At 43.6% G+C, this 27,134-nt stretch overlaps 2 protein-coding genes across 6 annotated transcripts in view; both read right to left on the bottom strand.

The window, feature by feature from the left end:
• Positions 1-459: 459 nt before the first annotated feature.
• On the bottom strand, positions 460-18,438 carry OTOL1 (otolin 1). Of its 2 annotated transcripts, none has more exons than XM_083504681.1 (5): positions 18,387-18,438; positions 8,160-8,537; positions 6,339-6,428; positions 5,338-5,409; positions 460-2,208 (listed from the first exon to the last, which is right to left on the bottom strand). In XM_083504681.1, exons 2-5 carry the CDS (start codon positions 8,524-8,526, stop codon positions 1,310-1,312), a joined length of 1,428 nt encoding a protein of 475 aa, XP_083360807.1. In that variant the 5' UTR covers positions 8,527-8,537; positions 18,387-18,438; the 3' UTR covers positions 460-1,309. The 2 variants fall into 2 exon arrangements, with proteins under 2 accessions (XP_083360807.1, XP_083360808.1); XM_083504682.1 differs by having other exon boundaries at positions 8,160-8,534; positions 18,387-18,435.
• A 4,642-nt stretch (positions 18,439-23,080) lies between these two features.
• LOC310707256 (uncharacterized protein) overlaps positions 23,081-27,134 on the bottom strand; it is a 25,673-nt gene continuing 21,619 nt past the window's right edge. For all 4 annotated transcript variants that reach the window (XM_083504246.1, XM_083504247.1, XM_083504248.1 and 1 more), the window contains exon 3: positions 23,081-25,950. In XM_083504246.1, coding sequence (XP_083360372.1) covers positions 25,061-25,950 — 890 coding nt within the window. In that variant the 3' untranslated portion in view covers positions 23,081-25,060. The remainder of the gene's footprint in view (positions 25,951-27,134) is intronic.

The raw sequence follows: 27,134 nt of genomic DNA, 5'->3' as shown, positions 1-27,134 counted from the left end.
GATTCATAGGCCAACAACAAACCATGGCTTCAAATCGCACTGCAAGTTTGGACAGTCAAACAAGATGCAGTTATGCTAGACAACCCATCACTTAGTCTTATATGTAAACACGGCCAATGCCACTGGTTAGCCATTGCCAAACTTTGCCATAATGCATCTTCTGTGAGGAAAATGACTGTTCATGCCTCCCAACCCATACGGAGGATTGGTTCGCACATTTGCATTCTTCATGTGCTTTCTCACCACTTGATTACCACAATTTGTGTCCCATTTTGTTTCCCATCTATATATTATGCAGAAGAAACACTTGCAATCAAACAGTCATATTACTTTATTATAGAACACTCCAAGGAATGCAATTTACTTAAGTACAAAAGCAATTTGATGAGTGAATAGACTTATTTTAATACATTGATTATATGATACAATTTCTACATCAAACTTTCATTGCAGTTGATGATATTGGATTGATAAACAAACTTTCTTAAAACGATTAATGTGACTGGAAGAAATGAGCACAAGATATTTTTAGCTATTCAATGCAGATACCTTTAGGTAAAATCCTGCAAGCCTTTTTCAGATTCTACAATAGCAACGCCCACTCTAAGGAAGGTCATGACTGCAGAAGGAATGCAGAGCTTGACCATGTCTGAATTAATCTGAAACTAAGTTGAGATCACAGAATAATTTTCATTAGCTAAAAATTAAAACATGAATTCCTTTTGGAGGTTTTATCCAGCACAACCTCCCACAGCCTGGTGTTTTCTGGATATTGTTGGACCACAACTCCTGTTATCCCTGACTGTTGGCTGTGCCCAAACTTTTTTCAAAGAAGGCCAGATGTGATGAAGTGAACATGCGTGAGGGCCAACCAAAGTTGTTGAGCTTTCTTTAGGATTGAAGTTGCTGAGCTTTTTTTAGGATTTTATACCAGGAAATATACTGCCATGGGGGCCAGAGTGAATCAACCAGTGGGCCAGATTCGGCCCCTGAAACAGACTTTGGACTTGCCTGGCTTAAGGGAACTGAAGGCCAAAACATCTGGAGAACATCAGGGAAACTAGCTGAACCAAACCACTGCCAAAAATAAAACCTTTATTACATTTTATTATGCAACAATAAAAATTTACTCTGAAATAGGTTCTACGTGCTTTAGTGCAATACAATTAATAAACATGCCTTTTTAAAGAAATATTATAAATATATGGATTGCGGACTATGATATGGATGGTAAAATATGCTTCTTTAAAATAAACAAGAGAGAAAGGGGGGGAATTCTTGGTAATGCATTCAAATCCAGACACCATACTTATAGTAAGGTGTCAAGCATTTCATCAGGATATAAGAGGAAACCAGAAAATATGCTGTCATCTTCAGCACTAACATAAACCCCGTTCCAGTCTCGCGTGACCTCCAGCCAAACTTGATCCCCTATGTTTAATTTCAGAATGGTTAGGAAGGAAGCCTGGTCTATCTCTTGCCCATACAAGGTCTCCCGAGACCTGACCATCTTCCTGTTTTGGCACACAATGCTGATGCGAGCAGGGCGCCCTCGGATGGTCATGTGGTAGGAGAAGACATAAGCCCCAGCGATGGTGCAATTAAACTTCCCCGTCGAGGGATTGTAATCTTCCTGGTCATTGTACAGAATCTTGTCAAACTTAATAGGCATGTTGGGAGGTGGGAAAGGCTTGGACAGGCCAACGCTGAAAGCTGATCTGGGGGGGCTTGAGATCTCGCCCTTTGACCCCTTGGGACCTTTTGCTCCTTTCTTCCCAGGGGGTCCCCTGATTCCTTTGAAGCCAGTCGCTCCTTTCACCCCAGGGGGTCCCATTATCCCAATTGGCCCAGGGTCACCTTTGTCCCCCCTAAAACCTTGGTCTCCTTTTTCTCCCTTCTGCCCATCCATCCCATGGATCCCTTCGACCCCCATGTCTCCTTTGACACCTTTGTCTCCTTTGGGCCCAATCTCCCCCCGTTCTCCCCGATCACCCTTATCGCCAGGATCTCCACAGTAGCCCTTTTCCCCAAGCTCCCCCTTTTCTCCCTTCTCCCCATTTTCCCCATCGATCCCTGGCAAGCCCAGCTCCCCTTTATCTCCCTTCTCTCCTTTGGTGCCATTCTCACACGTTTCACCCTTGTTGCCCTTCTGCCCCTTGGCGCCCGGCAGGCCATAGTTTCCTTTGTCTCCTTTGAATCCCATTTCACCTAGAAATAGTAAAGACACAAATATAGGGTCACGGGGTCAAGTAAACCACAAGGGACATTGCAGCCTAGTCCACAGGCTAATTTCTTGCAGGCCTCCTCCCTGCTCAGCAGGTTATTTAGGTTAGCCTAAATAAATGCTGAGCAATCCCAATGGGAACGCTCTTTGAATAGCAAGGGCCTGTAGCTCAGTGGCAGAGCATCTGATTTGCATGTAGGAGGTCCCAGATTTAATCCCTGGCGTCTCCAGGTAGGCCTGGGAATGTCCTCTATCTACTACCACCCTGGAGAGCCACTGTCCCTCATTGTGGATGATAGTGAGCTAGATGGACCAATCGTCTGACTCAGTATATGGCAGCTTTCCAACACTTATCAGCAGTTTGTTGAGGGAGAGGAACGTGTGGTGAGATTGGGTCTGGGAACATCTGAGGACCACTATAGTTCTCAGCTGTTCCAAGGAGAAGTCGGCTCGCAGCGCCCCCTCCAAATACCTCACACATCTCCCAGAACATGATGCAGGGCTTCACAGGTGTGTGATTACCTGGTTTCCCTGGCCTCTCCTATCACAAAAGAGGATACTATTCTTTGCAAAGGTCCATTAGGCATAGAACTGTACATGTGAAGCAGGGGCACCAACTTGCCCCCACATACACGCACTGGTGGGCAGTGTCACATGACATGTCCCACCCCCACCCGGTGCACCAACACTCTCCCGTTAGCAGCCGGGGTTTGGCAACCCCCTCAATATTGGGGGGGCTCAGCCCCCTGCCCACAAATATTGAGGGGGCCGAAGCCCCTTTCACCCCCTATGGTTGGTGCCCCTGATGTGAAGTCATAACGTCTCATGGGGATCCAAGAACCCCTCCACAGGGGAAGGAACTTTGTGACGATGTAATTGTATTGACTAGAAGAGTTGTGTAGCCTGGTATGATTAAAAGGAAAAGGGGAAAAACTTGAAGAGAAGCACAGGACTACAAGAAATGGCAATTTGAGGATGTCATTCCCAACCAGGTGCCATAGCAAATTATAGCTGTTGGTTGCTTCTCTAGCAAAATGATCTAGTATGTGTTGGGAGTAAACTGCGACACTTGCAATTCGCTACCTGAATGGGGGGGGGGGGCAATAAACTGAAAGACAACCTGTTCTTACTCCTCAAATAGTCCTTCTCTTCTAGTAGCTGCTTGTTGATGAAGAAGATCATTTCCTTTCGGACTTTGCTTCCTTCCTGCTTCACTCCAAGTTCTAGCCAGTTACAGTATGAGCTACTCCCTCCATTTTGGCCACATGTAAAGCTTTGTTTGCCATGTCTTTATTTTTATGTTTCTTTTATTTTTTCAGTCAGCATTCTTATTAGATTATTTCTTTCTACACATGTACAAACATACTTTATCAAACTATAGTCAAAATAAAAAAATTCCTTCCAGTAGCACCTTAAAGACCAACTAAGTTTGTAGAAGTTGCCAGATCTATATAGTGAGAAGGTGGGGAGGGGTATTACTCAGAAGGGTGGTGGGAATGGGAGATTGGCAGATAGCTGAGATGAGCAATGCCAATCTCCCATTCCCACCACCCTTCTGAGTAATACCCCTCCCCACCTTCTCACCTTCTCACTATATAGAAGGATCTGGCAACTTCTGTTTCAGTGTATCTGAAGAAGTGTGCATGCACACGAAAGCTCATACCAAGAACTAACTTAGTTGGTCTTTAAGGTGCTACTGGAAGGAATTCTTTTATTTTGACTATGGCAGACCAACACGGCTACCTATCTGTAACTTTACCAAACTATAACAGTATGAGATAGATAGATAGATAGATAGATAGATAGATAGATAGATAGATAGATAGATATGCAGGTTTTGGTGTCTTCGGGTGTCTTCCCGTGTAAGAGTTGGGGTGTCTAGGCGACGTTTCGACGAGGTCTCACTCGTCATCTTCAGGCTGGTGCTTTCGGCTTCTTGTTACTGGAACAGAGCAGGATCTCAGTGTTTGAGTTCCTATAAATACTGTTGAGGGGGTGTGGTGTATAGCCTCCAACGTTCTGGGCAGAGAGGAAGTTCCCAGGTTAGTGTGCCTTTTCTTCTTTTGTTCTTTAATTACTTGAGGGATATTTTGAGTGATTTCTTGAGTGATATTCTGAGTACCACTTAGGTGGGTCATTAAGTGTGGATTAGTTGCTAAAGCTTTCGTGTCTTGACCTCTTGAGCTTGTGAAGAGTTTTTCTGAGAAGATGGCTGTACTGCACTTAGTTGTGCTCTGGCTTGGCTTCGTGTATAGGGGCGAGCTGTGGTTTTGTGCCCTGTGCCAGCCAGATCTGTGTAGGGATTGCAGGGGGGTGCAGCATCCGGAGGTGCCACTATGGTTTGGCTACTGGATGGAGTCTGTAATTTATCTGTGGAGAGGGTCTGGGTTTGGGTCTGGTGTGGTTGATTGGTGATGGCGTTCTGTGTGCCTCTGGTTCTGGTGTCAAAATATCCCTCAAGTAATTAAAGAACAAAAGAAGAAAAGGCACACTAACCTGGGAACTTCCTCTCTGCCCAGAACGTTGGAGGCTATACACCACACCCCCTCAACAGTATTTATAGGAACTCAAACACTGAGATCCTGCTCTGTTCCAGTAACAAGAAGCCGAAAGCACCAGCCTGAAGATGACGAGTGAGACCTCGTCGAAACGTCGCCTAGACACCCCAACTCTTACACGGGAAGACACCCGAAGACACCAAAACCTGCATTCCTGTACCCGTGAAAATCTACGAAAGCATATATATATATATATATATATATATATATATATATATATATATATATATATATATATATATATATTCCACTCCTGTAACTTCGTTTCCTACTCCATCTCCCATCTGCTCAGTTTTTCACATGGTTTTGTGATTTTCTAGGCCTCTTTTCCCTTGTCACCAGGCCTCACTCATTCATCCACCTCCCACCCCAGAACTCGGCACTGATCCACTACAAGCAGTATACAATCTGTGCTTAGCATTGACATGTGACAGCTGGGCATATGGTGCCAATTTGTGACCAATTCAAGAGATTGGGTTCAACGAGAGTGTAAAATTCTTATGCTTTATGAACAGCCCCATCTCCCTAACTCTCATCAAATTTAATGTGGCATACCTTGTTCTCCTGTCTTGCCTGGAAATCCCGGGATTCCATTTGCTCCTTGGGCTCCATGTTCTCCTTTATCTCCTGTGACATTTTTACAATAGAATGTTCTGTTATTGGTGTTCTTTGGGATGTCCCTACATGTCAAATGACTTATACATCACATTTCATCTCTTGCCTTTCACTCAAAATGAGGGCACATCTCGTTCCAAACAAACATATAGTAAGTCCGAATAAACATTTTAGGTTACATTCCATGAATTCAATTGTCCGTCGGGTAATTGTGACCTGTGAAAGAAGGTTTCCTGATACAAAGATGGTCAGACAAATAGAATAAATTCTGCTGGAATCATAGAATTGTAGAGTTTGATCTAAGGGTCATCTGGCCCAACCCCCTGAAATGCAGGAATCACAGGTAGTCCAATCCCTGACAGTTGGACATCCAACCTTGGTTGGTTGGTTGGTTGGTTGGTTGGTTAATTGCTTGGCTGGCTGGCCTCATCTGACTCAAGCACACCCGCCTCCTCCTCCTCCTCAGTAGGCTGCCTCAGCCTCATCTAAAGATCTGGGGGCAAGGCGCCCACGAAACTGCTGCTACTGCCAGCAACAGCAGCAGGGTACGCAATGAAGAGTATTCCCTGCCTCTTGAGAGAGGCGCAGGCTGAGGGAGAGGGTATGCTATTTTTTTTTCTTCTGAAATTTTGCACCCCAATAGTTTTGCACCCAAGGCATCTGACCCTTTGGACCCCTCCCCCCCCCCAATGCTACGCCAGTGTCTGTGATTGTAAGTTGTTTTAGACTTTTCTTAACATTGAGGGTTGTAACCCAGTCTGGAACCTGAGGGTGAAGGGCAAGATGATGCTAACCCTATTGGAGGTCAGAAGCTGAAAAAAGAGGTTCAAGCCTGAAAATGTGAAAGAAGTTGCGGTTTCCTTCATTTCGCGCTCCAAAGACATTACTGTGCAAAACTGATCCCCATTCATTTTTCAAACAGTTCACTTGTGTGTCCATACCTTTGTCTCCTTTGAATCCTCTTGCACCTTGTAGTCCAGGACTTCCTGGTAGACCCTGAAGTCCTTTTTCTCCCGCCTCTCCTTTCAGACCTATTTACAGAGTGGACATTTGAAAAATCTGCTGCAAGCAAAACAAAAAGTCTTGTAGCATCTTGAGGGCTAACCACTTCAATATCCCATGAGACTTACGTTGTGACAGATTGCTGTTGGTCTCGAAAGCTTCACAAGATGTTGTGTTGCTTTTGCTGCAACAGAGCAGCAGGCCTGTCCCCCTGGAAGCAAGTTGCATGACCACACAAGTTTGCCAACAAGGCACTGATATATTCCCCTTTACACTGCATCTAGTTTCACAGACACTAAATGAGAGTGAAGATTACTCAGTGATGTTGTTGTTATCAAACTAGCAGACTTTTGAAATCCTTAAACAGATGTATACGTCATTAGCCATGGAAGCTAAATACAGGAATGCTCAAGTTACAGAGGGGCCTGAAGAAGGGACCTTTTGTGATAGTCACCTTAGTTACTTAGGTACTGTTTTAGGGAGACAACTTAACTCTGCTGCATCTTTAGCCCTGCCACACACAGCAGCCAGGGTGAAAGGGAGGGCAAGCAGATCACTGCACTGGCATGGAGCTGGTGCAGTGATCAGGCCTGGATCAGGCCTCCTGCCATCATGTGATGGCAGCCAGATTGTTTCAGGATCCAATAGATCCCAGGTTGGCTCAACACCCACCTCCATGCCCCAGAATGCCAACATACAGTGGGCAAAAGGAGTAGCTATGTATGGACTGGCCGGATACAGAGGAATGGTGGAAGGGACCAGCTAGGGAACCCCCAGGGAAAGAAGGCTCAGAGCCCAGGGATTGGCAGTGTTCAGAGGGAGAAGAGGGAGAGGACTGGAGGGAGGAAGTGTTGGAAGCTGAAGAGCTAACAGGGTTCAGTGAGCGGGAAGAGCCTCTGGCAGAGAGAAGTCCAGAAGGAGAAACAGGAGAGGAAGGAGGCCAAGAGGCAAAGATGAGTCAGGTTGGTGAAGAAGCCAGGGTATCTCCCCCTCCTGCTGCGACAAGCTCTCCTCCCCTCTCAGATTGCTTGGGAAAACCTGGGAGAGGAGGAGACTTAGGCAGCTGTGGGAAGGCAAGGACTTTCAGTCTCCACAACTACCTCATAGGGGCAAGATCAACTGAGAAGAGTTGCTGTACCCATTAGACCTGAGCGGACCTTGCTTCTTCTAATAAAGAGTTAACTTCGCTTATTCCATGTGATTTTTTTCTGGCTGGCTGCTGACACTCTGCTCCAGTGACCCTGCATCAGCCTGCAGGTGGCCAATGGAGGACAGCAGAGCTGGAACGAAGGGCAACTCTTCCCAATCCAAACCACCACCCCAAAGCGGATTTGGACTGCTCTCCCAGAAAGTTACAGGGGTGACTTGGTTAAAATTGAGGAGCAGGGCTTAAGGATTTCAGCAAGCTGCTCTTTTTTACTCACCAGCCCCCAAATAATTTAAGAACTGTTTCAGCAGCGGTATACTTCCACCAGATGCTTGAGACAAACAGATCCTGTGTTGCATTTTTTAAAATCTATATTTTCATATATTCTAGCTTTACCTTGATCATGGCACCCCATCTCTCTTCCCCAGTACTTGACATGATTATTAAAATGTTTGCACCTATTTGTCTCCCTCCCTCCCTCCCTCCCTCCCTCCCTCCCTCTCTCTCTCTCTCTCTCACACACACACACACACATCCTGCTTATTTCAGTCTGGAAATATGAATGACAAAAGGCCATCATAAATCACTCAGTTGTGCATTTGCCTTCCCATACCTGGCAATCCTCGCTCTCCAGGTTCGCCTTTCTCCCCTGGGGTGGCAGCACAGCAATCACAGCAGTTAAAGAAGAAGTCGGATGAGTCGAGGGTGAAGTTTTCAAAAGGGAAGAGAGTGGTGGCTGTTCGGAAGGCGTAGTTTGGAGTGGAGAGCTCCAAGGTGGAGTCGCTTGTCTCTGCTGGTTCAGTGAAATGGTTGTCTTCAGTGGGTGAAGCATCAGATGCACCAAGGCCGTCTCCGTCTTCCATGCCAGCCACTTTTATCTTTGTGAACTTGGGCGATGGGGTACTTTTGCCCTCTGTGCTCAGTTTAGCAACAGTGATTACCACTGCCAAGACAGCACACCACCAGTGCATGCTCCACATTTCTGCAGCTGCTGGAAAAGATTGATGCAACAGTCACACCTTCAGAGTATTCCTACTATTTCTACCTCTACGTGTGTGTGTGTGTGTGTGTGTGTGTGTGTGTGTGTGTGTGTATTCCCTTCCCTTCACCAGTAGGTTCCATGGAGCCTTACAACAATTCAGAATTAAACGCAGTTACAACAGATTACAGTCGCAGGAGTAGGATGGGTCCTGGAAAGACATGTCTCAGGTGCCAAAGGCTTGTGTCTTCAGCATCTGCTGAAAGCTGCATATCAAAGAAGCCAGGACCACCTTTCCGAGAAGGCAATTCCACAATTTAGGGGCTATCACAGATAATGCCCTCTCCTTGGCCACCGCCACCCCCATTTTTCAGGAAGATAGACCTTAACATCTAGGAGGATCCAGAGGGATTTGGGTGACACACTCTCAAATATTTGGAGCCTAAGTCCAAATATTCAAACGCTAATGTGTTTTGCTGAAATAGCAAGGGCTTCTACCTTGTATTTTGCTGAAATAGCAAGCTAGTGCACAGTTAACGTTGCCTCTAGGTTCGCCACCTTGCACCAAAAGATAGCAAGGCCTGACTCTTAAAGCACTGTAGGTCTATCTCAACTAATTAAACATTTCTTTACCCTATATGCTTCCTTATGCATAGCCTTTCTTTATCTCTAATAACATTGGCCCACACCAAAGCAGCTGCCTGGGGACCATTAAAAAAAAATTTTTTCACACTCCACTCAGTTACCCAGTCCCTGCTCTTTCCTACACAAGATAAGAAAACTCTTCCAAGAACTAATTAATCGCATGAGTACAAACTATCAAATACGCAGGACTGTTGGCTTCAGGAGCGGTGCCGGTTTCAGCATTATTTTCATTACAGAGCCCCAATTATGTTCTCCATAATAACTATGTCCTTTTATCAAAACAGCCCAATCTCTGTGGTCAGTTGTATCTCTTAGGTCAGGGCTTGGCCAGCTGTCCATATTTTTTTTCCCTTTGACCTATAAATAAGATGGGCAGAACAATCCAAACCTCCAGCTTCTGCTGGACTGGAGGGAATTGGATTGAGTACAAGTGTCCCCTCTGCCCAGCTCTGGTATCTGAGTCTGCCTTCCCCTGGCCATGGCCAATGGAGTGAGGCAAGTATTACTTTCCTTGTGAGGAGCTTCCCCTTCCACCCTCCAAATGTAAGGGTGAATAGAGAGGTAGGTGTGTCATGGTGAGATTCCCCACTTGTGATAGTCAGAAGGCCCTGGAACGATGTATTACTGAGGGAGAGAGGATGAGGGACTGAACCAGCCTTGCATCTATTGGATCCTGAGTTGGTCTGACTTCTCTTGCAAGGCACCATTGGGTCCGATCACTGTGCCAGTCTGAAAAGGATCACTTGTGTGCATAGGCTCCCCACATAGTCAGAAGTCACATGAAGTTCACAATTACACAGAAAGCCTTCCGTAGGGAGGGGGAGAAATTCAGATCCCAGTTAAAGGCAAATTGATCAAGCTGAACTGAAACTGAAACGCAGCCATCTGTAGACACCTGCAAATTCTGCAATGCAGTGTTTACAAAAGTTGATGTAGAAATGTGGTGAGCTTAATTTGAGATTGGGAAAATGAGAAATAGAGGGAACTGAAAATGACAGATCCTTCCATCTCTAGTGTTTAGTTAGACATTTTCTTCTGAGACAGTCTAAGGGGGAGGGCAATAATTTCAGAACAGCTAGAACACACTATATAATCTGGAGAGCACTGGTTTAGAGAAGACTGGGCTAGCATCTTGTTTTTCTAATGAAAACTGAGAGTTCAGGAAAGGATCCTGGAATTTCCCTGAGTGGGGCAGGCCCCCACTTTCCTCCCTGTAGTGATGGCATTGGCTGTGGCTAAAGCCAATCATGGTTTCCTCATAAGTGGCACGTATTTTTGGAAATGCGCGTGCATCTCAGGCTTTCTATTTTTAGGTGTACACTTGAAGCATGTGAAGCTTTCACCTACAAAATGTAACATAAAGTAGCTCTCCAGTGCATGCTCAACAGGGAGAAACAGTCGATTCCATCTCCCTGGCTTTTTTTCAGCCGGAACTCTCCAAAATGGTGTTCCAGCACCTCTCAACTGGGCACCAGACTCAACTGACCAGCCTTAGCAAAGCCCTACTGTGCCTCTGGCTCATGAGGAGATCGTCTCCAGATCCCAAAGGGAACATCCTCTACAGATCCCAAAGGGAACATCCTCTACAGTCTCCAGAGAAGATCTCTTCACAAGCTGGACGTGCAGCTCAGCTTTGCTGAAGCTTGTCAACCTCCCAGCTTATAGCTGGTGTGTGGGGAAACCATGTCTTAGCTGATCAAGCCCCCATGCTGCTCCGGCTCACAGGAGCTAAATAGGCGGGGGGGGGGGGCTTGTTAAGCTGCTCGGCTGAGGCACAGAAACCTCTCTCCATGCCTCAGCAGAGCAGCCTCAACAAGCCTCAAAGATCCTCTTTGGGGTGGGTCTTCTGAGGAAGGTGTGTTCTGGCACCTTTTTCTCTAGGAAAAAGAAAAGGCACTGATTATACTTGTTTGGTATAAGTACTTCTTTGTCCTATTCAAATAGCTACATTTTTAGCTATTCTCCTTTTAAAAAACTGTGTGAAGAAGCCTTTAATGCCTACTATCTATTGCATCTTGTATGGCTGATTCATTTATACCAAGAACCAGTGAATTCCATTCATATGTTTAAGGCAGGGGGCCTTCTTGGTAGTGGCACCCGCTCTGTTGAACACCCTCCTGTCAGAAGTCAAGAAAATAAACAACTACTGTATCCGACTTTTAGAGGACATCTGAAGGCAACCCTGTTTAGGGAAGTTTTAATGTTTGATGTTTATCGTGTTTTTAATATTCTGTTGGGAGCCGCCCAGAGTGGCTGGAAAAACCCAGCCAAATGGGCAGGGTATAAATAATAATATATTATTATTATTATTATTATTATTATTATTATTATTATTATCCGGGGGGGGGAGAAGTATCACATGGAGGAGGAGAGGGGAATCGTGTTTGGAGAAAAAGCACTCATCTTTCCGGTGAGGAAACTTTGACAATTGCCCATGGGTATGATTTTAGAGAAAGCCTTAAAAACATGAGACGGCAAACTCACTATGCGAGGAGATTAGTGCCTTGGGCTGCATTTTCCTGACATTTCCCTAACTTTTTAATTTCTGCATTACGTTTGCGCTTTCGCATGACAAAAAAAAAAGCCACTTCCAGAAATACAGCAAAATATAACACATGTTTAGCACTCATTTCCGGGGCGGGGGGGAGTGGAGTTTGCAAATAACATGGAAATGAGAGATAACTTTGTGTTGTGCTGCAGTATCCCTAGTGAACCAGCCTCCACTGGGTGGGTGGAGCCTAGATGTGTGATCCCACTCCACTGTCCACACACAGGCTGCAACCTTCTCCATGGTACTCCAGAATTTGTCACCTGAGAATTCCTCAGGTCTTTGGATCCCTTGCAACAACAGACCACCTTGTTGTGCTGTTTTACATCCAGTCTGCAGCTGTGGAAATTTCAAATCGAAAGAAGATCGAGCATGAGATCCCATTCTTGCAGCAAAACACGCCCGCTGATACAACATTGACTACTCCAACGTTCTTTTAATATTTCAGGAAGACAGTTGCCTTTGTTAGAAGTCTGTCAGTTCAGAATTCCAGACTTTTTACAAGAGGACAGAAAGAACACGACCAGTATCCAGCTCAATTAACTTTTCTCCACTGCGACATTACTAATACCAACTTTAATAAAACTTGAAAAAAAACATCTGGTGCATAAGGTTGAGTGAGCAAGAACATTCTGAGCAGCCGAAGAAAATTCAGAGTAGCTCATTCAGAGGATGGCACAGCTGAATCCCTATCAGAGATAATTCCATAATGATGATCAAGTCAAGCATAATTACACACGTTGAAAGGTTTTAATAGGAAGGAATAAATGGAAGCAAAATTAGGCACTTTTTACTCAGTGCATTAGGAAGGTGCAGTCATCTTTGGACCATATCTGATTCTCCATTTTCATAAAATTTCACATAAATTACTTATTATGGACATTTTGGGTTCAGGGAGGGTGGTGAGAAGCCTAAAAAAAGAACTCAGCACATTGTTTCACAGATTTCCTATCTATAAAAAAATATAGTGGTACCTCAGATTAAGTACTTACCGTATTTTTTGCACCATAACACTCACTTTTTCCCTCCTAGAAAGTAAGGGGAAATGTCTGTGCGTGTTACAGAGCGAATGCCTGCGGGTGGCGGGGGGGATCTGCTGCAGTCGTGAGCAGAGGATCCATAGTTCCCCTTCCTTCCCTCCTCCGTGGTTACAAAGCATGGATCCACATGGATCCTCAGGATTTTTGCATTGGTCTACTCCCAACTCACTGTCAGATCACATGTCTGTGGCCACAGCATGAACCACAAAAATCATATATCCACTATTTCGTTTAGAATATTTTTTTTTCTTGTTTTCCTCCTCTAAAAACTACGTGCGTGTTATGGTCTGGTGCGTGTTATAGAGCGAAAAATACGGTAATTCATTCTGGAGGTCTGTTCTTAACCTGGAACTGTTCTTAACCTGAAGCACCACTTTAGCTAATGGGGCCTCCTGCTGCCACCAGAGCACGATTTCTGTACTCATCCTGAAGCAAAGTTCTTAACCTGACGTAATATTTCTGGGTTAGCGGAGTCTGTAACCTGAAGCGTACGTAACCCGAGGTACCACTGTATACTTTTTTCAGGGAGTGCTGCTACCTTCATTTCAAAAACATGCAATGCACAATATGTGGTTTCATACAGTCCATTCAAATATAAGATGGTACATTATGAGGAGGCAGCCCCAAAAGCCATGCAGGGGGGTTGTGTGCAGTGTCATGTGTGTCCATCTCCCCCCCCCCCCGTGAGCTGTAATTCACACACACCCAAGGATTTGGGGGGGGGGGTTGAAATTTTGTGACATAACCGAAAATGACAACCACTATTTAAACAATGACAGCTTGTTTTAAGAACAGGAGAAAATTAATAATAAGATCCTCTGGAAAATTCAGGGCTGCTTGGTGTTACGAAAAATCTTGAATTTTGTTTTCCTTCAGTGTTTGCAAAGAAAGTTATTGAGATTCTAGAACCTGTAGATAAGGTCTCACAAGCCCAAGAAATGTGGCAGGGGGACTTTTTTTGTTGTCATGATACAAAATTCATTTGAATTTTTGAGAAACGATCTCCACGCTAGTTTTTAAATTGTTAATCGTAGCATAAACTATTTTGCTTTAATTACACCTTCTGGTACCCCCTGGGTCACCTGTATCGTAAACATCCTTTTTTCTTATAAAGCAAAAAAAAATATGTGGGTCATTTAATTCCTGGTGTTCATACTAAATTTCTGTGAACTTGACCCTTACATGGCCTGTCATGTAAGTTAACTCCCTCTCTCCATGTAGGTAATATTATTATTATTATTATTATTATTATTATTATTATTATTATTATTATTATTCAGGATTGGGAAAAATGGGATTAAAAACTATCCTGAGGTTGAGTACTTACTCCCAAGCCTACCCTCATGTGGACCTTCCTACCAGAATCAGTGTATGTGACCAAATGTTAATATGAAGTGTAGAAATGTACTTTTTATTAACTCAATTGTACAAGTAACCAAATTCAGGGGGGTTTAAAAGAACAAAATCAGGAGAAGATTATCCAGACTATTTCTCTTGAAGGTTCTTTCAGCTCTTGTCCAAATGGGATTTGCTGTCATCATGTGCGCACAGAAGTCCGGCCTGCTTACTTCATGGAGCACTTTGTCTCCAATGCGGCGAGAGGGCTTTGTGCCAACAAGCTGATAATAAGGCACGCATCTGCAAAGCCCCAGCTTCAGAGTCAGCCAAGAGCCAAACAACAAAAAGGCTGTTTTTCACGATGTTGGCAACAGGTTGAGGGAAGAAGGTTATGTGGTCACTTCCCTTTTCAGGAGAAGCCCTGGTATGTTCTGCTCCAAGCAGCTGAGGACAATCCGTCCCATTGTATGAACTCTCGTAACTCGAACAATTAGCAAGGTAATGGCCTGTGAGGTTTGCTGAAGCAGAACATCACCTTAAACGCTCAGGGAGGAAAGTTTGGAAAGGCCCATGGCTATCAAATGCTACACCCCGCAAACAGAAGAGAAGGGTGGTAACAGTGGCGATGCCGGGATTATCAAAGAAAAGAGAGAAAGCTTGGAAGCCCCTGAATAGCTGCTTCTTTCATGGGGACGGCACAGAAATGCAGTCAAGAAACATATAGAATACAGTGGTACCTCGGGTTACATACGCTTCAGGTTACATATGCTTCAGGTTACAGACTCTGCTAACCCAGAAATAGTACCTCGAGTTAATAACTTTGCTTCAGGATGAGAACAGAAATCATGCTCCAACGGCGTGGCAGCAGCGGGAGGCCCCATTAGCTAAAGTGGTGCTTCAGGTTAAGAACAGTTTCAGGTTAAGAACAGACCTCCAGAATGAATTAAGTTCTTAACCCGAGGTACCACTGTATCTGCAAATTCAGCCCTGACCCAAGTACCAGGGAGAACCTTCTCTTTTAGGCATTGGAACCTAAATATTTTAGGACCTTTTGCTCCCCCCCCCCCTTGCTCACACACTACCAAGGGGTATTTCAAATATTACACAAGAAGAAATTTTCAGACTTTTTATTAAGGAAGCAATTGTTTGGGGGGGGTTTTAAGAGCATTAGGCGCTTTTTAAATATCTCCCCAAATTTGCCACTGGAGATAGCTGCCTCGTGACAGAAGTTCTGCGTTATGCCTGGGCACAGGGCCGTCTTTACCTGGGGGTGCAAGGGGTGCAGTACCCCTGGGCGCCGAATTTAGGGGCCTGCCAAGTGTTTACCTACTGCATACTGGTCCCTCTCAATCGGCGGCAGTGAAAAGCAATGGAGCGGAAGTCCCCGCCCACCTCTGTTGCTCTGTTACTCCGTAGCATCAAACAAAAACAGTTTTTTCCTCTGTGTGATTGTTACAGGTAAGTGATGTCCCCCCCCCCTTAAAAAAGGTCAACAACTTTAAGCTCACCCCCCTAAAAAAGGGGGCGCTGGGTGGATCTATGCACCCTGGCGGCGCATATGCTAAACATGCCCTGCCTGGACAGGAAATCCCAATGTGTCAGAGCCCCAATGTTGCATGCAGTCTCTAATCTAAGATTCTGTTTTTATCTATGTTTTATTTATTGTATAGGTCAAGTGTTCGTGTACGGTTCTGCTGTATAATTTATGTTCATATGTTTCTGTTTGGCTACAACCTGTATTTTGTTGACTTATTGATAGATCTGAATTGTTCCCAATGTCTCCATCCCTGACCTTTCTTACTTTCATTCATTGTGCAGGAACATCTCTTGGGGGATTCTAAGTGTGTTCAGCTTAACATATTTTGAAGCCTCCTGGGAACTCCGTGTTGCCAATGTTTCTGATCCTGGAGAGATTTCTAAGCATGCTCAGCAAAACACACTTGGAAGCCGCCGTCAGATCTTCCCACTCGTCATAGGAAGTGTCGGGTCAGCATCATAGCTGTCAATGTTTCCCTTTTTTTAAGGGAAATTCCCTTATTCCGAATAAGATTCCTCGCAAGAAAAGGGAAAAGTTGACAGCTATGGTCAGCATGCGCAGGGTTATCAAAGAGGGAACCCCTGCACTTGTTGGCATACACATACACACACACACACACACACACACACACACACACACACACATATACATACATACACCCCCAGAAATTCTACAGTATTTGCTATTGCACTCAAGAGTTGGCTCTAGACTATGTAAGAATAGAGTCATCAAAATCAGTAGAACTTCAGTTACTCATTACCAACTTAAGTGCCATTGATTTCACTAAATATGACTAAATCAAGATCAAACCTAATGTCTTCTTCCCCTTATAATAGAACATTGACCTCCAAATTATTCATTAGTCTTTGCGGTGTCAACGAGGCTCCATTGTATAAGTGTGCATGTCAGTGGCACATCTAACCATCTCGTCAACTTCCTATAGACATCTGGTTGGCCATTGTGGGAACAGAATGATGGATTATATGGGGGTTTGATCTGATCTGGCCGGGCTCATCTTATGCATTTGTGTACATCCGTATCTAGTCTGCATCCACATCTCCCAGTCCAGAAAAGGAATTTACATGAATCATCTCTTTTTTAAATTGGGCTAATTCATCAGCCAGGAATATTGGTGTATAGTCAAATATCCTATGGGATAGATAGAAGATAGATGATAGATAGATAGATAGATAGATAGATAGATAGATAGATAGATAGATGATAGAGGCATTTGAACAAAAATAGTGCCCATTCCATGTTTATCTGGAAGTATAACTTTGTTCCATGGGGCACATGGCTGGGATTATTTATTTACTTTATTTTTTATGTTACTTTTTAAAAATAGGGTTTACATACTGTTACATAATCATCAATAAACCTCTGAGGTTTACCTAGAATATAAACTTTTTCATTAAAAAAGAATACTCATACGATCAACCATTAAAAGAAGTTAACCTGAAATATATCAGAATGCAAGTTTTTACAAAACTTCTGTATATGTGAATAAAGCTGCATATTGAAATTGGAGGTATAGCAGGATTGTAGACTTCATCATCACACGTTAAGTCCAATTTAATAAATGGAGCTTAAGGTACTTGCAGTTTATTTGTACCACTAAGACTGCAATCCTAACCCCACTTACCCGGGAGTAAAACCCATTTACAGTGGTACCTCGGGTTAAGTACTTAATTCGTTCCAGAGGTCCGTTTTTAACCTGAAACTGTTCTTAACCTGAAGCACCACTTTAGCTAATGGGGCCTCCCGCTGCCGCCGTGCCGCCGGAGCACGATTTCTGTTTTCATCCTGAAGCAAAGTTCTTAACCGGAGGCACTATTTCTGGGTTAGCGGAGTCTGTATCCTGAAGCATCTGTAACCTGAAGCGTATGTAACCCGAGGTACCACTGTAATTCATTTCGGATTTACCCCTGAGTAGCTATGGTTAGGATTGCACCATAAGTCCTACTGAGCAAACTTACCCTGGCTGCCTACTATCCCCCCTTTCTTCTTTTTCCATCACTGCCTTCACCTTGTTATATCCAAGTGGGACCAGGGAAGATTCCTATTTGAAGATTCCTGCAGAGCTGCTGCCAGTCAATGCAGGCTGAGCTGGATGGACCAATATTCTGCCTCAATATAAGGCAGTGTCCTTACAGTGTCTTTGTAATATTTTCTTGATACAGGGATACCTCAGCAGGCCCTGGAGGGCTGCTGCCAGTCAGTGTAAACTACACTGGCCTAGGCGAACCAACACTCTGACATGGCATTAGGCATCTTCCTGTGTTCCAAGTTCATTGTATCTGGGTACCATTTGATGTAAGAAACTATCTAATCAGCTGCCTTGAAGACCCTGTATTTCATAGAAGCCCCTTCCATATAAACATTTTTTTGCCAAAATATCCAAATATATTTAGTTACACTTAATTTAAGTTCAGTATTCTTCTTTCCCCCCCAACTCAGCTTTAATATGTATTAGTAGTAGTATTATTACTCTCTAATAAAATTGGATAGTTCATGGTTTCCGAAGTTGTCTATAAAGAAAAACCTTAAGAAAATGTTTGCTTGCTCTAGTTCTTTCTCTTTTGCTCTCAGAACCTCCATCTTGAACTCTGCTCCAGGAAAAAGTCTTCGCCCTTGTTTCATAGGTGATTGGTTTCATGAATCAAACTCTACTGACAGTGACAGTTGAATCCGAAACATTTTTTGTAAAAAGCCCTCCTTCAAAAGAACGGAAAGTTTTGTTATTTATCTCCTACCTTATGAATATTCCTCTAATCGGGACTTCTCACCCTGCATAGTACAGCGAAGGAGCCAATCTTATTCTCTGGTAGGTTGCAATCTATTTTATTTCTTTAATTACTTTAATCATAGCCAATGAGAGGATGCGGTAGACAGGGAAGAACGGGGATTGGCGACTTCTCTAGAAAGTCAACAGCATGACACTGAAATTGGAGTAAATGCAAATTCAATGCCAACTGCGGGTCAGGAGTCGGTTTTTCAGCTGCTTCTTTGTTCTTTGGGCACTTGCTACTTACCTTTAGAGACAATAGAGTTTTCCTCTAATAGCTACATTGAAAGCAGTTGCTAGTAACTAGACAGTGGGGGGGGGTTGTCAATTTAGAAAGTTATTTACAGCATATGATGTGTCTACCTTCATAACGATGCTATAAAGTAGCCTCTGTTATAAACATCTCACAGACAGACAGCTGAGGCACCCAAGACGGCAACTTGTAAAGTTATTTGTGGTGTGCAATGAGTCCACCTTCACTGCAATGCTGTAAAGTCACTTCTGTTATAGTCATCTTGCATACCCCCCAACATTTTGGGAGGGCAATTCGGGGAATCCCCACCACCCCGCTGCCCCCTACCCCTTCCTCGCCCCCTCCCTGCCACCGTCTTTGAGTCCTTCGCTCTGGCGCAACCACCTCAGGGGAGCAAAATTAGGACATTTGGGATTGGGAACAGAAGCCCCGTGGCTTCTGCCAATCCGCGATGTCCCAGGTAAATTGGGCCACTTAAGGGGTCTGAGACCAGCCCACGTTTATCATCCTCACAGATAGCATTAATCTGCTTAAGGCACTTGCATTCTATTTGCTTTCCTTACATTTCACCTGGAAAACTTCCAAATAAGGATAATGGTAGAAGTATACACTTGTTGATTTTCTCTCATCAGCTGATGCGGGAGCAAAACCGATTGTCAACTCCAGTGTGTGCAGGGGTGTAGACGTGCAATAACATCACTGTTGCCACACTCTGAGCTAAACGCACATTTGCTGGCGCAATAAGTTTTAGGACTAGGCTATTAACCATCATGGCCTCATAGTCAGTGTGGCTTGTCAGAAATATGGGGGATTGGTGGCCTTCCATTGGTACCCACTTAGGAACTCCTGACCCACAGCTCCTGAGGTCAAGATTCATGGGGGAGAGTGGAAAACCAAGCAGATTCTTTGGAGCAAAATGCCTCACTCCTGTCTGTCTTTGTCAGTGAGTGTGTCTGCTAGGCTGCTTAAGAAGAAGAGTTTGGATTTGATATCCTGCTTTATCACTACCCGAAGGAGTCTCAAAGTGGCTCACAATCTCCTTTCCCTTCCTCCCCCACAACAAACACTCTGTGAGGTGAGTGGGGCTGAGAGACTTCAGAGAAGTGTGACTAGCCCAAGGTCACCCAGCAGCTGCATGTGGAGGAGCGGGGAAGCGAACCCGGTTCACCATATTACGAGTCCACCACTCTTAACCACTACACCACACTGGCTCTCTTAACTGATGGTTAAACAAATCTTCACCTGTGCACAAGAACTTTGGGCGCCGTGAGAGTGACATACTCAACGGAGAAAGGGAAAGACGCAGCACGCAAGTCAAAATATAAATGTATTTATTTAAAACATTTATAATCCACTTTTTTCAAATGGTGCATTACATAAGACCAGTAAAACAGCAATATAAAAGCAAGGATTCAAGGAATTAATATGAATTTTTTTAAAAAACAGGGCCCAACAGGGCCAAAGGATTTATGTATTGCATTGGTATCCTACCTTTTTGTCCAAGGAGCTCAATACGGCATATATAGTTGCCCCCCTCCTCATTTAATGCCCACAACAACCCTATGAGGTAGGTTAGGCTGAGACGCAGACTGCCCCAGCATCACCCAGTGAGCTTCATGGTCAAGTGTGGTTTGAACCCCCATCTTCCAGGTTCTAGCAAGGTAGGTAATGTTTGCACAACCAGCTTTTAGGACAAAGTCTAAGCTCCTGCCACAATGAACTGCTGGTGATGCATGGGCAAGAATCTCCCTTTAATGGCTATGGAGTTTAAAATGTTTCTAATTACACTCTATTGTAAGTAGCAATAAACAGTATGAAACCAATAAAGTGCATATTGCCTTTCATTTATTGTTCAGGGTGATAAATCTACTGCATTACGAGAGGGGTGAATCTTTTTTTTTTTTTTTTTTTTTGCTAATAGCTTTGCATCCAAAAATTGGAAAGAAAATGTAATATAATAACAGACACAAAAACTGCAATGTTGTTACAAAAGGGCAATTTGCACTTGCAATTTGGAAGGAAATTGCTTGCTTGGGTTCAATCAATTGCATCTTAATTATGATGCACACACACTTTGAATCAAAAAGTTTAAATTTTACTTGTGCATCAGCAAAGTTACCCACCGCTTTTAAGAACAACATCTCGATTTCATTCCTCATCCATTCCTTGGCTGGCATCATTTTTCTAAACAATACCGTTTATCTGAATTGCTTTATGGTGTGAATATCTAAAAGAAGGGGGTGTCTATAATTATGTCCAGCCCTGGAAAGCGATGAAGTGCAATCTGTTTTAAATAGTAGATCAAGCTGCTGGTATGTTTCTTTTTCCCCCTCCCTTTTTTTTCATTTAAAGTAAGAAAGTTCAGGACAGTATCACAGTCATCTCTCCTTTTTCAAACGACTTACTTTTGCCTGCAATACTCAAAATGCTTCTGCTCCCTTGATCTTAATTAAAGCTGCCTGAAAAGACTGCTGAAGGAATCATTGAATCTGGCTTTTTTTTAAAAAAAAAAAGTTATTAGGATTTGTTGTCTCATTTTTTATTATTTTACTGATAGAATTATGATTTATGCATTGTGACCTACCCTGGGAGCCTTTTTAAACTGAAAGGTAGCATTGAAATCACTTGACCGTGATTCCTGCATTGCAGGAGTTTAGACTAGATGATTCTTTGGGTCCCTCCCAACTATACAGTTCTGAATCTATGACACACTTTGCAGGGGGCAAACCTATTAACTACAAAGAATCGTCAAAGCAATCCTATGCATCAGGCTGGGCAATCTGGGGTCCTTGGGCTGCACAAGACCCAATATGAAAAGTCATCTGCAAGCAATTAGTTCAGATCATATTCCTTCCATGTGCAGCCCTCCAGATGTGGTTGAACTTTAACTTCCATTGATCTAATGTGTAGAGATCTATTCATATTCTAATTAATTCAAGAGGGTTCTGGAAGCTTCTCTGTGTGAAAGAAACTGGTGCAAGCTGGAAGTTTCTGGCTGACACGTAAGTTTCTATTCTGCCTAGAAACAAGCAGAAGGTTCATAATGTTTGGGTTATTCCTTCAGAGAAGCTGAGTACAGCTGGCTTAAACTGGTTCTGTTATCTCCTTCTGTCAAGGTCATGCTGACTATAATAATAAAGCCAGAAGGAGCATGGGTTTTCCTTTCTATCTCTCTTTCCTTCTGACGTGATGTTCTGTATATAGTATGCTTAGTGTTAAAGTTTTAATCTTATTATAAGTCATTGTAAGTTTAAATTAAGTCTGCTGCAACTGGATTTCTTATGGACAGTGCCAATCCTGAATGTATTGGATTTGTGACCATTTGCCTTCAGTAGCAGTAAAGCTCTGCTGGATGAAATATTAATTGCCTCTGGTCTATTTTCCTGCAATGTGTTTAAGTTTTTACTCTGCTGACTATACGGTAGAATCTGCTCTGGATCAATATGAGTAGAATTCACGTCACCATCAGCCCCAGGCAACATGGCCAATGGTTGGAGATGATGGAAACTGTAGCCTAAATCAGCTGGATAGCTCAGTTGGTTAGAGAATGATGCAGATAACACAAAGGTTGCAGGCATGAGCCACATAAGGGATAGCTGCATATTCCTGCATAGGAGGGGGTTGGACTAGATGATCCTCAGGGTCTCTTCCCACTCTATGATAATGATCTGGAGGGCGCTGTATTAACTACCTGAAGCTGGAGATAAGGGCAGAGAGTGTGGAGTCAGCAAGGGACTGAAGGCAGGGACAGCAGACTAAAAAAAGGGGAATAAGAGAGGTGGGACTTGAGAAAGCAGAAACCCAAGAAAGAGCTCTGGGAAAGTCAGCTGAGAACAGGAAAGGGAAGCTAGGAATGGCCTCACCCTCCCACTTGGCCACAAACTATCTTTCAGTGGGTCAATTTATGCTTTCCAGGCCAGGTAAGGAATTTATTGGTCTATAGGAGCAGTGCAAGAAACACAAGGATCCCCACAGAAGCTTTTGGAGTCATCATTCCAGGTGTCTCTGTTAGAACATCAGCAGTTTTTGACTAGTTGGAGGAGCTGTGTAATGTGGGATCCATGAAGAAGATGGCAGCTCTGGGGAATATCACTGCATGACAAAGAACTGAAGCACGTATTCAACGAGTCTAGAGCAAAGTAAACTCAGGAGTCAACAGCTGAAACAGCCTGTGCTCAGAATTCCAGTTTATTATTTTTAAGCCATCAACTTATATAGATCAAACCATCCACATAACACAAAATAAGTTAATCATTTTGCACAAAGGTACGACAAGACACTGCAGTTCTGATAAAAAGGGGCAAAGTCATGACGCTTCACTAAAATTTTATTTCCTGAAGAAAGGAATCAGTTACCAAAAAGGGAGAGTCAGTGCATGACTTTTCACTCTCCACGACCATCACAAATACCTCCAGGTAGGGCTGAGGAAAACTCCTTTGAGAACCACTTGAGAGTCACTGTGGACAATCCTGAGCTATGTGGACCAATGGTCTGGCTCTCTATAAGGCAGCTTCATAAGAAGATATAAATGGAAGGGTGTAAATGTTCAGTAATTCAGGACAGGGTGGGATCTTCAATATTGCAAAGCAGTCCTATGCATTTCTACTCAGACTTAAGCCACATAGCATTCAGCGGGGTTTACTCCCAGGCAGGTGTGTGCAAGAGGGGGTGCCAACAGTTTTGAGGTCAGTGGGCACGTTTAGAATTTTGAGAACGTGCTCTGAAAACCAGTCACAAAATGGCTGCCATGGGGCGTGTGGCATGACACAAAATGGCTGCCACATATTAAAGAGCAGGAAAGGAGACAGGGCCACAAAAAGGTGCAGCCATGCTCCCCCATCAGCTATACCCATCAATGGGAAAACGCCAGCTACATCAGCGGCCACAGCACTTGCTCATCAAGGCACCTATGAGCACCACATTGGTGAATTCTGAGATGGTGACAGATCTAAAATCTTCTAGTGGACTTCATCCTCGAGTGAGGATTTGAACCTGCGTCTCCCCAGCTCTATGAATGATTTTACTTTATTTGGTCACAGGCCAGCATAAGCAAAACATCTAAATAAATAGCACAACAGTATGAATCTAAGTGAATAATTATTAAATAAATGGGAGCAAGAACCAACCATAGATTAAAACATATACATAGAATATTTGATTAAGCATTAAAAATGGGTGAATAAAAACTTAGAAGAAGAATGAAAAAAGACCAGTTAAAACAGCTATATGGGGTGGGGCTTCAATGATACAGATCTAACAATATGGGGCTTCATTTTGGGACTGATTTGTAGCATAGACCTTCCTTCGATGAGTATCTATCATGGCATGCGCAGGATCTGGCGACTAAATATGTGACTTCTGGGCTTTCGTCCTGTAGTAATAGGGAGATGTTGTCTTGTTCTGAATGCCCTGGGAATTATATAGGATGGGCTGGATAAAACTGGCTCGAATCTCTATATAATACTGGCAATGATGAAGGGCATGCTCTGTTGTTTCCTGCTGCCCAGAGCCACAGGGGCATTTCCTCTTCTCGTAAGGTTTCTACCTATAACGGCCTTCCTGAATTGCTGAAGGCGGGGCCTGACAACGGGCCAAGGTGAAAGCCCTTTGCTGTTTTGGTATTTTGAGATTAGCTATGTATGGCATTTGGGAAGTCACATATCTTCTAGTTTCACTAATCAGAAATTTTGGGACCTGGCTAGGTCAACCTGTCGTTTAGTATCTACCACTCGCTGTTTAGTGTTGTTTTTTTGCTTGTTCGTACCCCATGTCAAGTAAGATCTGTGGATTAAATCCTAAAATTGTTATTATATTTTCCACTGCTTGTTTCCATGTTGTTTGGAAATCGTCTTTAATGGTCAAGGAAGCAAGGCCGCTCGGAAGGAAGGCTAGTCTCAGGCAGTAAATAAGAATGGCGGTCTCTAGGTCTAATCCAAGCAATTAACAATGATACCACACTGACTCTCATTGATGAAATGCTGCTTCATAATAATAATAATAATAATAAAAATAACAAAATAAAAACACAGTAATTTTAGAACTGACAATAAGCCACTGTCAAAGCAAGAGTGAAGAAGTTTAACCTTAAAGTCACCCTTTAGGGAACAGTTTAATCAAATATCATGAGAGCTAGAAATCTAGTGTAAAATCTCACAAGTCTATTAGAGTTTCTAGTTTTAGGCCTCTAGAAAGTTCTGCACGTGCTAATCTAATGGTAAAGCTGGAAGAACTGGCCACCGCTGTTCTACAGCTTAGTACTCTAGCAATAAAACTGAAACTGAAATTGAGAAAAATGTGAAAATATTAGGTATGCTATGTGATCCAAGACACAAAGCTGTCAGGTGTGGGATGCTTATTACCAACCCTATATGTAATCATGTTAAATTTCATTAATCAGGGTATAACAGAAACCCTGAAAATACAGAATCAGTGGTTTCATCAGCCACCAGCCCGTTTTGAGAGCCATTCAAAATCTGAAGCCAAATCTCATCATCTTCAGAGAGGTGAACCAGCATAGATCCAGAGACCTGGGAAACGCTCTGCGGAGGCTGCCTTACGCTTGACACCTGCATAAGTCTTTCACCGTTGTGGAAGAGCGCCGCCCTCAGCGCCTTGCCAGAGACACTCAGGTGATAACTGAAAGAATAGACTCCTCCAGTGTTGGCAGTAAATATGCCCGATTCCTCATGATATGCTTCATTTTCATTCAGGAAAACCTTTTCAAATCTCACTGGGGATCCTGGCAATGGGAAGCTTCTCCTTTTCTGAAGGCCAGCTGAAAAGGCTACAGGTTCAACCGATCTGCAGTCCCCCTTCTGGCCCTTTTCACCTCTTCGGCCTGGAAGTCCAGTTAGCCCTTCTCTCCCAGGGGCACCAACTGTTCCCTGCATCCCTGCATCTCCTTTTAAACCAGGAGCTCCTTGAATTCCTGGTGGCCCTCCTGGTCCTATCTCCCCCTTCTCACCTGCTATGCCTCTTTCTCCTTTCTCCCCAGGGTCACCTTTCTGTCCAGTGTCACCTTTTGGGCCTGGTTCTCCATGTTCCCCTGTGTCTCCCTTTGGCCCTGGAATTCCTATGGGGCCAGGGCTCCCAACCTCACCTTTGTCACCTCTTGGAAAAGAAAAATCGGTAGAGCCACCATATTGTTCTGCCTGATGAGGGGACACTGGTCTACCTACAGCAGCCCTGGATCTGGAATCCCCCCTTTGCGCTGTTCTGCCTTGTCCGACGTCTACAAAAGACCGCAGTTCTCCTCTTCTCCTAGCAAGTCTCAGCACATCTGGAAGGAAACAGAAGCAGATCTTTATCCACTGTCATATAAACTGAGAAAAATTCCCAATCAAAACATATAGCAAAATTGTACTAAGCTCAAGTATAAACAGTAACATGCTTACACACACACACAGGACCAAACAAATCTCAACTAGCATCACTGCAGGTCCTCAATTATGTTCCAGTTTCTCCTCTGTAAAACATCCAGCTATAGGGGAGGGGACACTTCACTGGAAGTGCTTTGTATACAGAAGGTCTCAGACCCAATCCTTGCATCTTTCCTTTAAAAATTCTGGGGAATGTCGCTGCATGAGACCCTGTGAAGCTATTTCCACTTCACAGTAGACAGATCTGGGCTTGATGGACAAATGGTCTTACATGGTGCAAGGCAACTGTCTGTCTTCCATGGGGGCAAGAAACAGACTACAAAATCGATTACTATAGACCTCCCGATTGGGTTGGTCCTGTACCTGCAGCCAATGCAGCAAAATGCAGCTCTTTAATCTACATTGACACTATTCGAGGAGGAGCAACAACAAATAGTACTGCTACATTGCTATATAACTGAAATGCCATAACCCAGCCCTTAACTGAACAACTTCTGCCCAATGTGTTCTACCTTCACCAGCCTATGAGTAACCCTTATATATTGCTTTGTGATGGGTGCTTAAATCTAACACCCAAAAGGTCCAAGAAACAGCTTCAAATTTTACAGTTAAATGTATGCATGAAAAGATGGTTTGAGCATCATGGTAACTATCATCATTCTTTGGGTCAATGACTGTAACCATAGGAGTCCCTGAGATCATATTTAAAGAATCATTAAAATGTACTCATTTATATGATACTCTGGTGTGTCTCCAAATGAGCCATTACAGCTCCGTGTGGTGAATTATGCACCCCTCTAGAAAGGATTGTGCTTTTCTCAATTACTGCACAGGAGGTGCCGAACACATTCATATTCCACACTGAACTGAGCACCACCAACACTTCTGAAACATAATGGTTAATGCCAGGACATGAATCCCCTGGCATTTTCACATGAGGCTGAAACCACCTTTGAATATATCTTGTGCTGTTTGTGTTAATGGTAGGGATGCAATACAATTAAGAACATTTTAATCAATTAATCGTTAGGTTAAATGTGCCTACACTTACATACGTGTCTAACCAATAGTTCTGATTTTGCAT

Source organism: Podarcis liolepis (genome assembly GCF_965112155.1).
Source record: "Podarcis liolepis genome assembly, chromosome: 5".
NCBI classification, from domain to species: Eukaryota; Metazoa; Chordata; class Lepidosauria; order Squamata; family Lacertidae; genus Podarcis; species Podarcis liolepis.
Note: the sequence above shows the minus strand (reverse complement) of the source record. Positions and strands in the feature narration are given on the sequence as shown.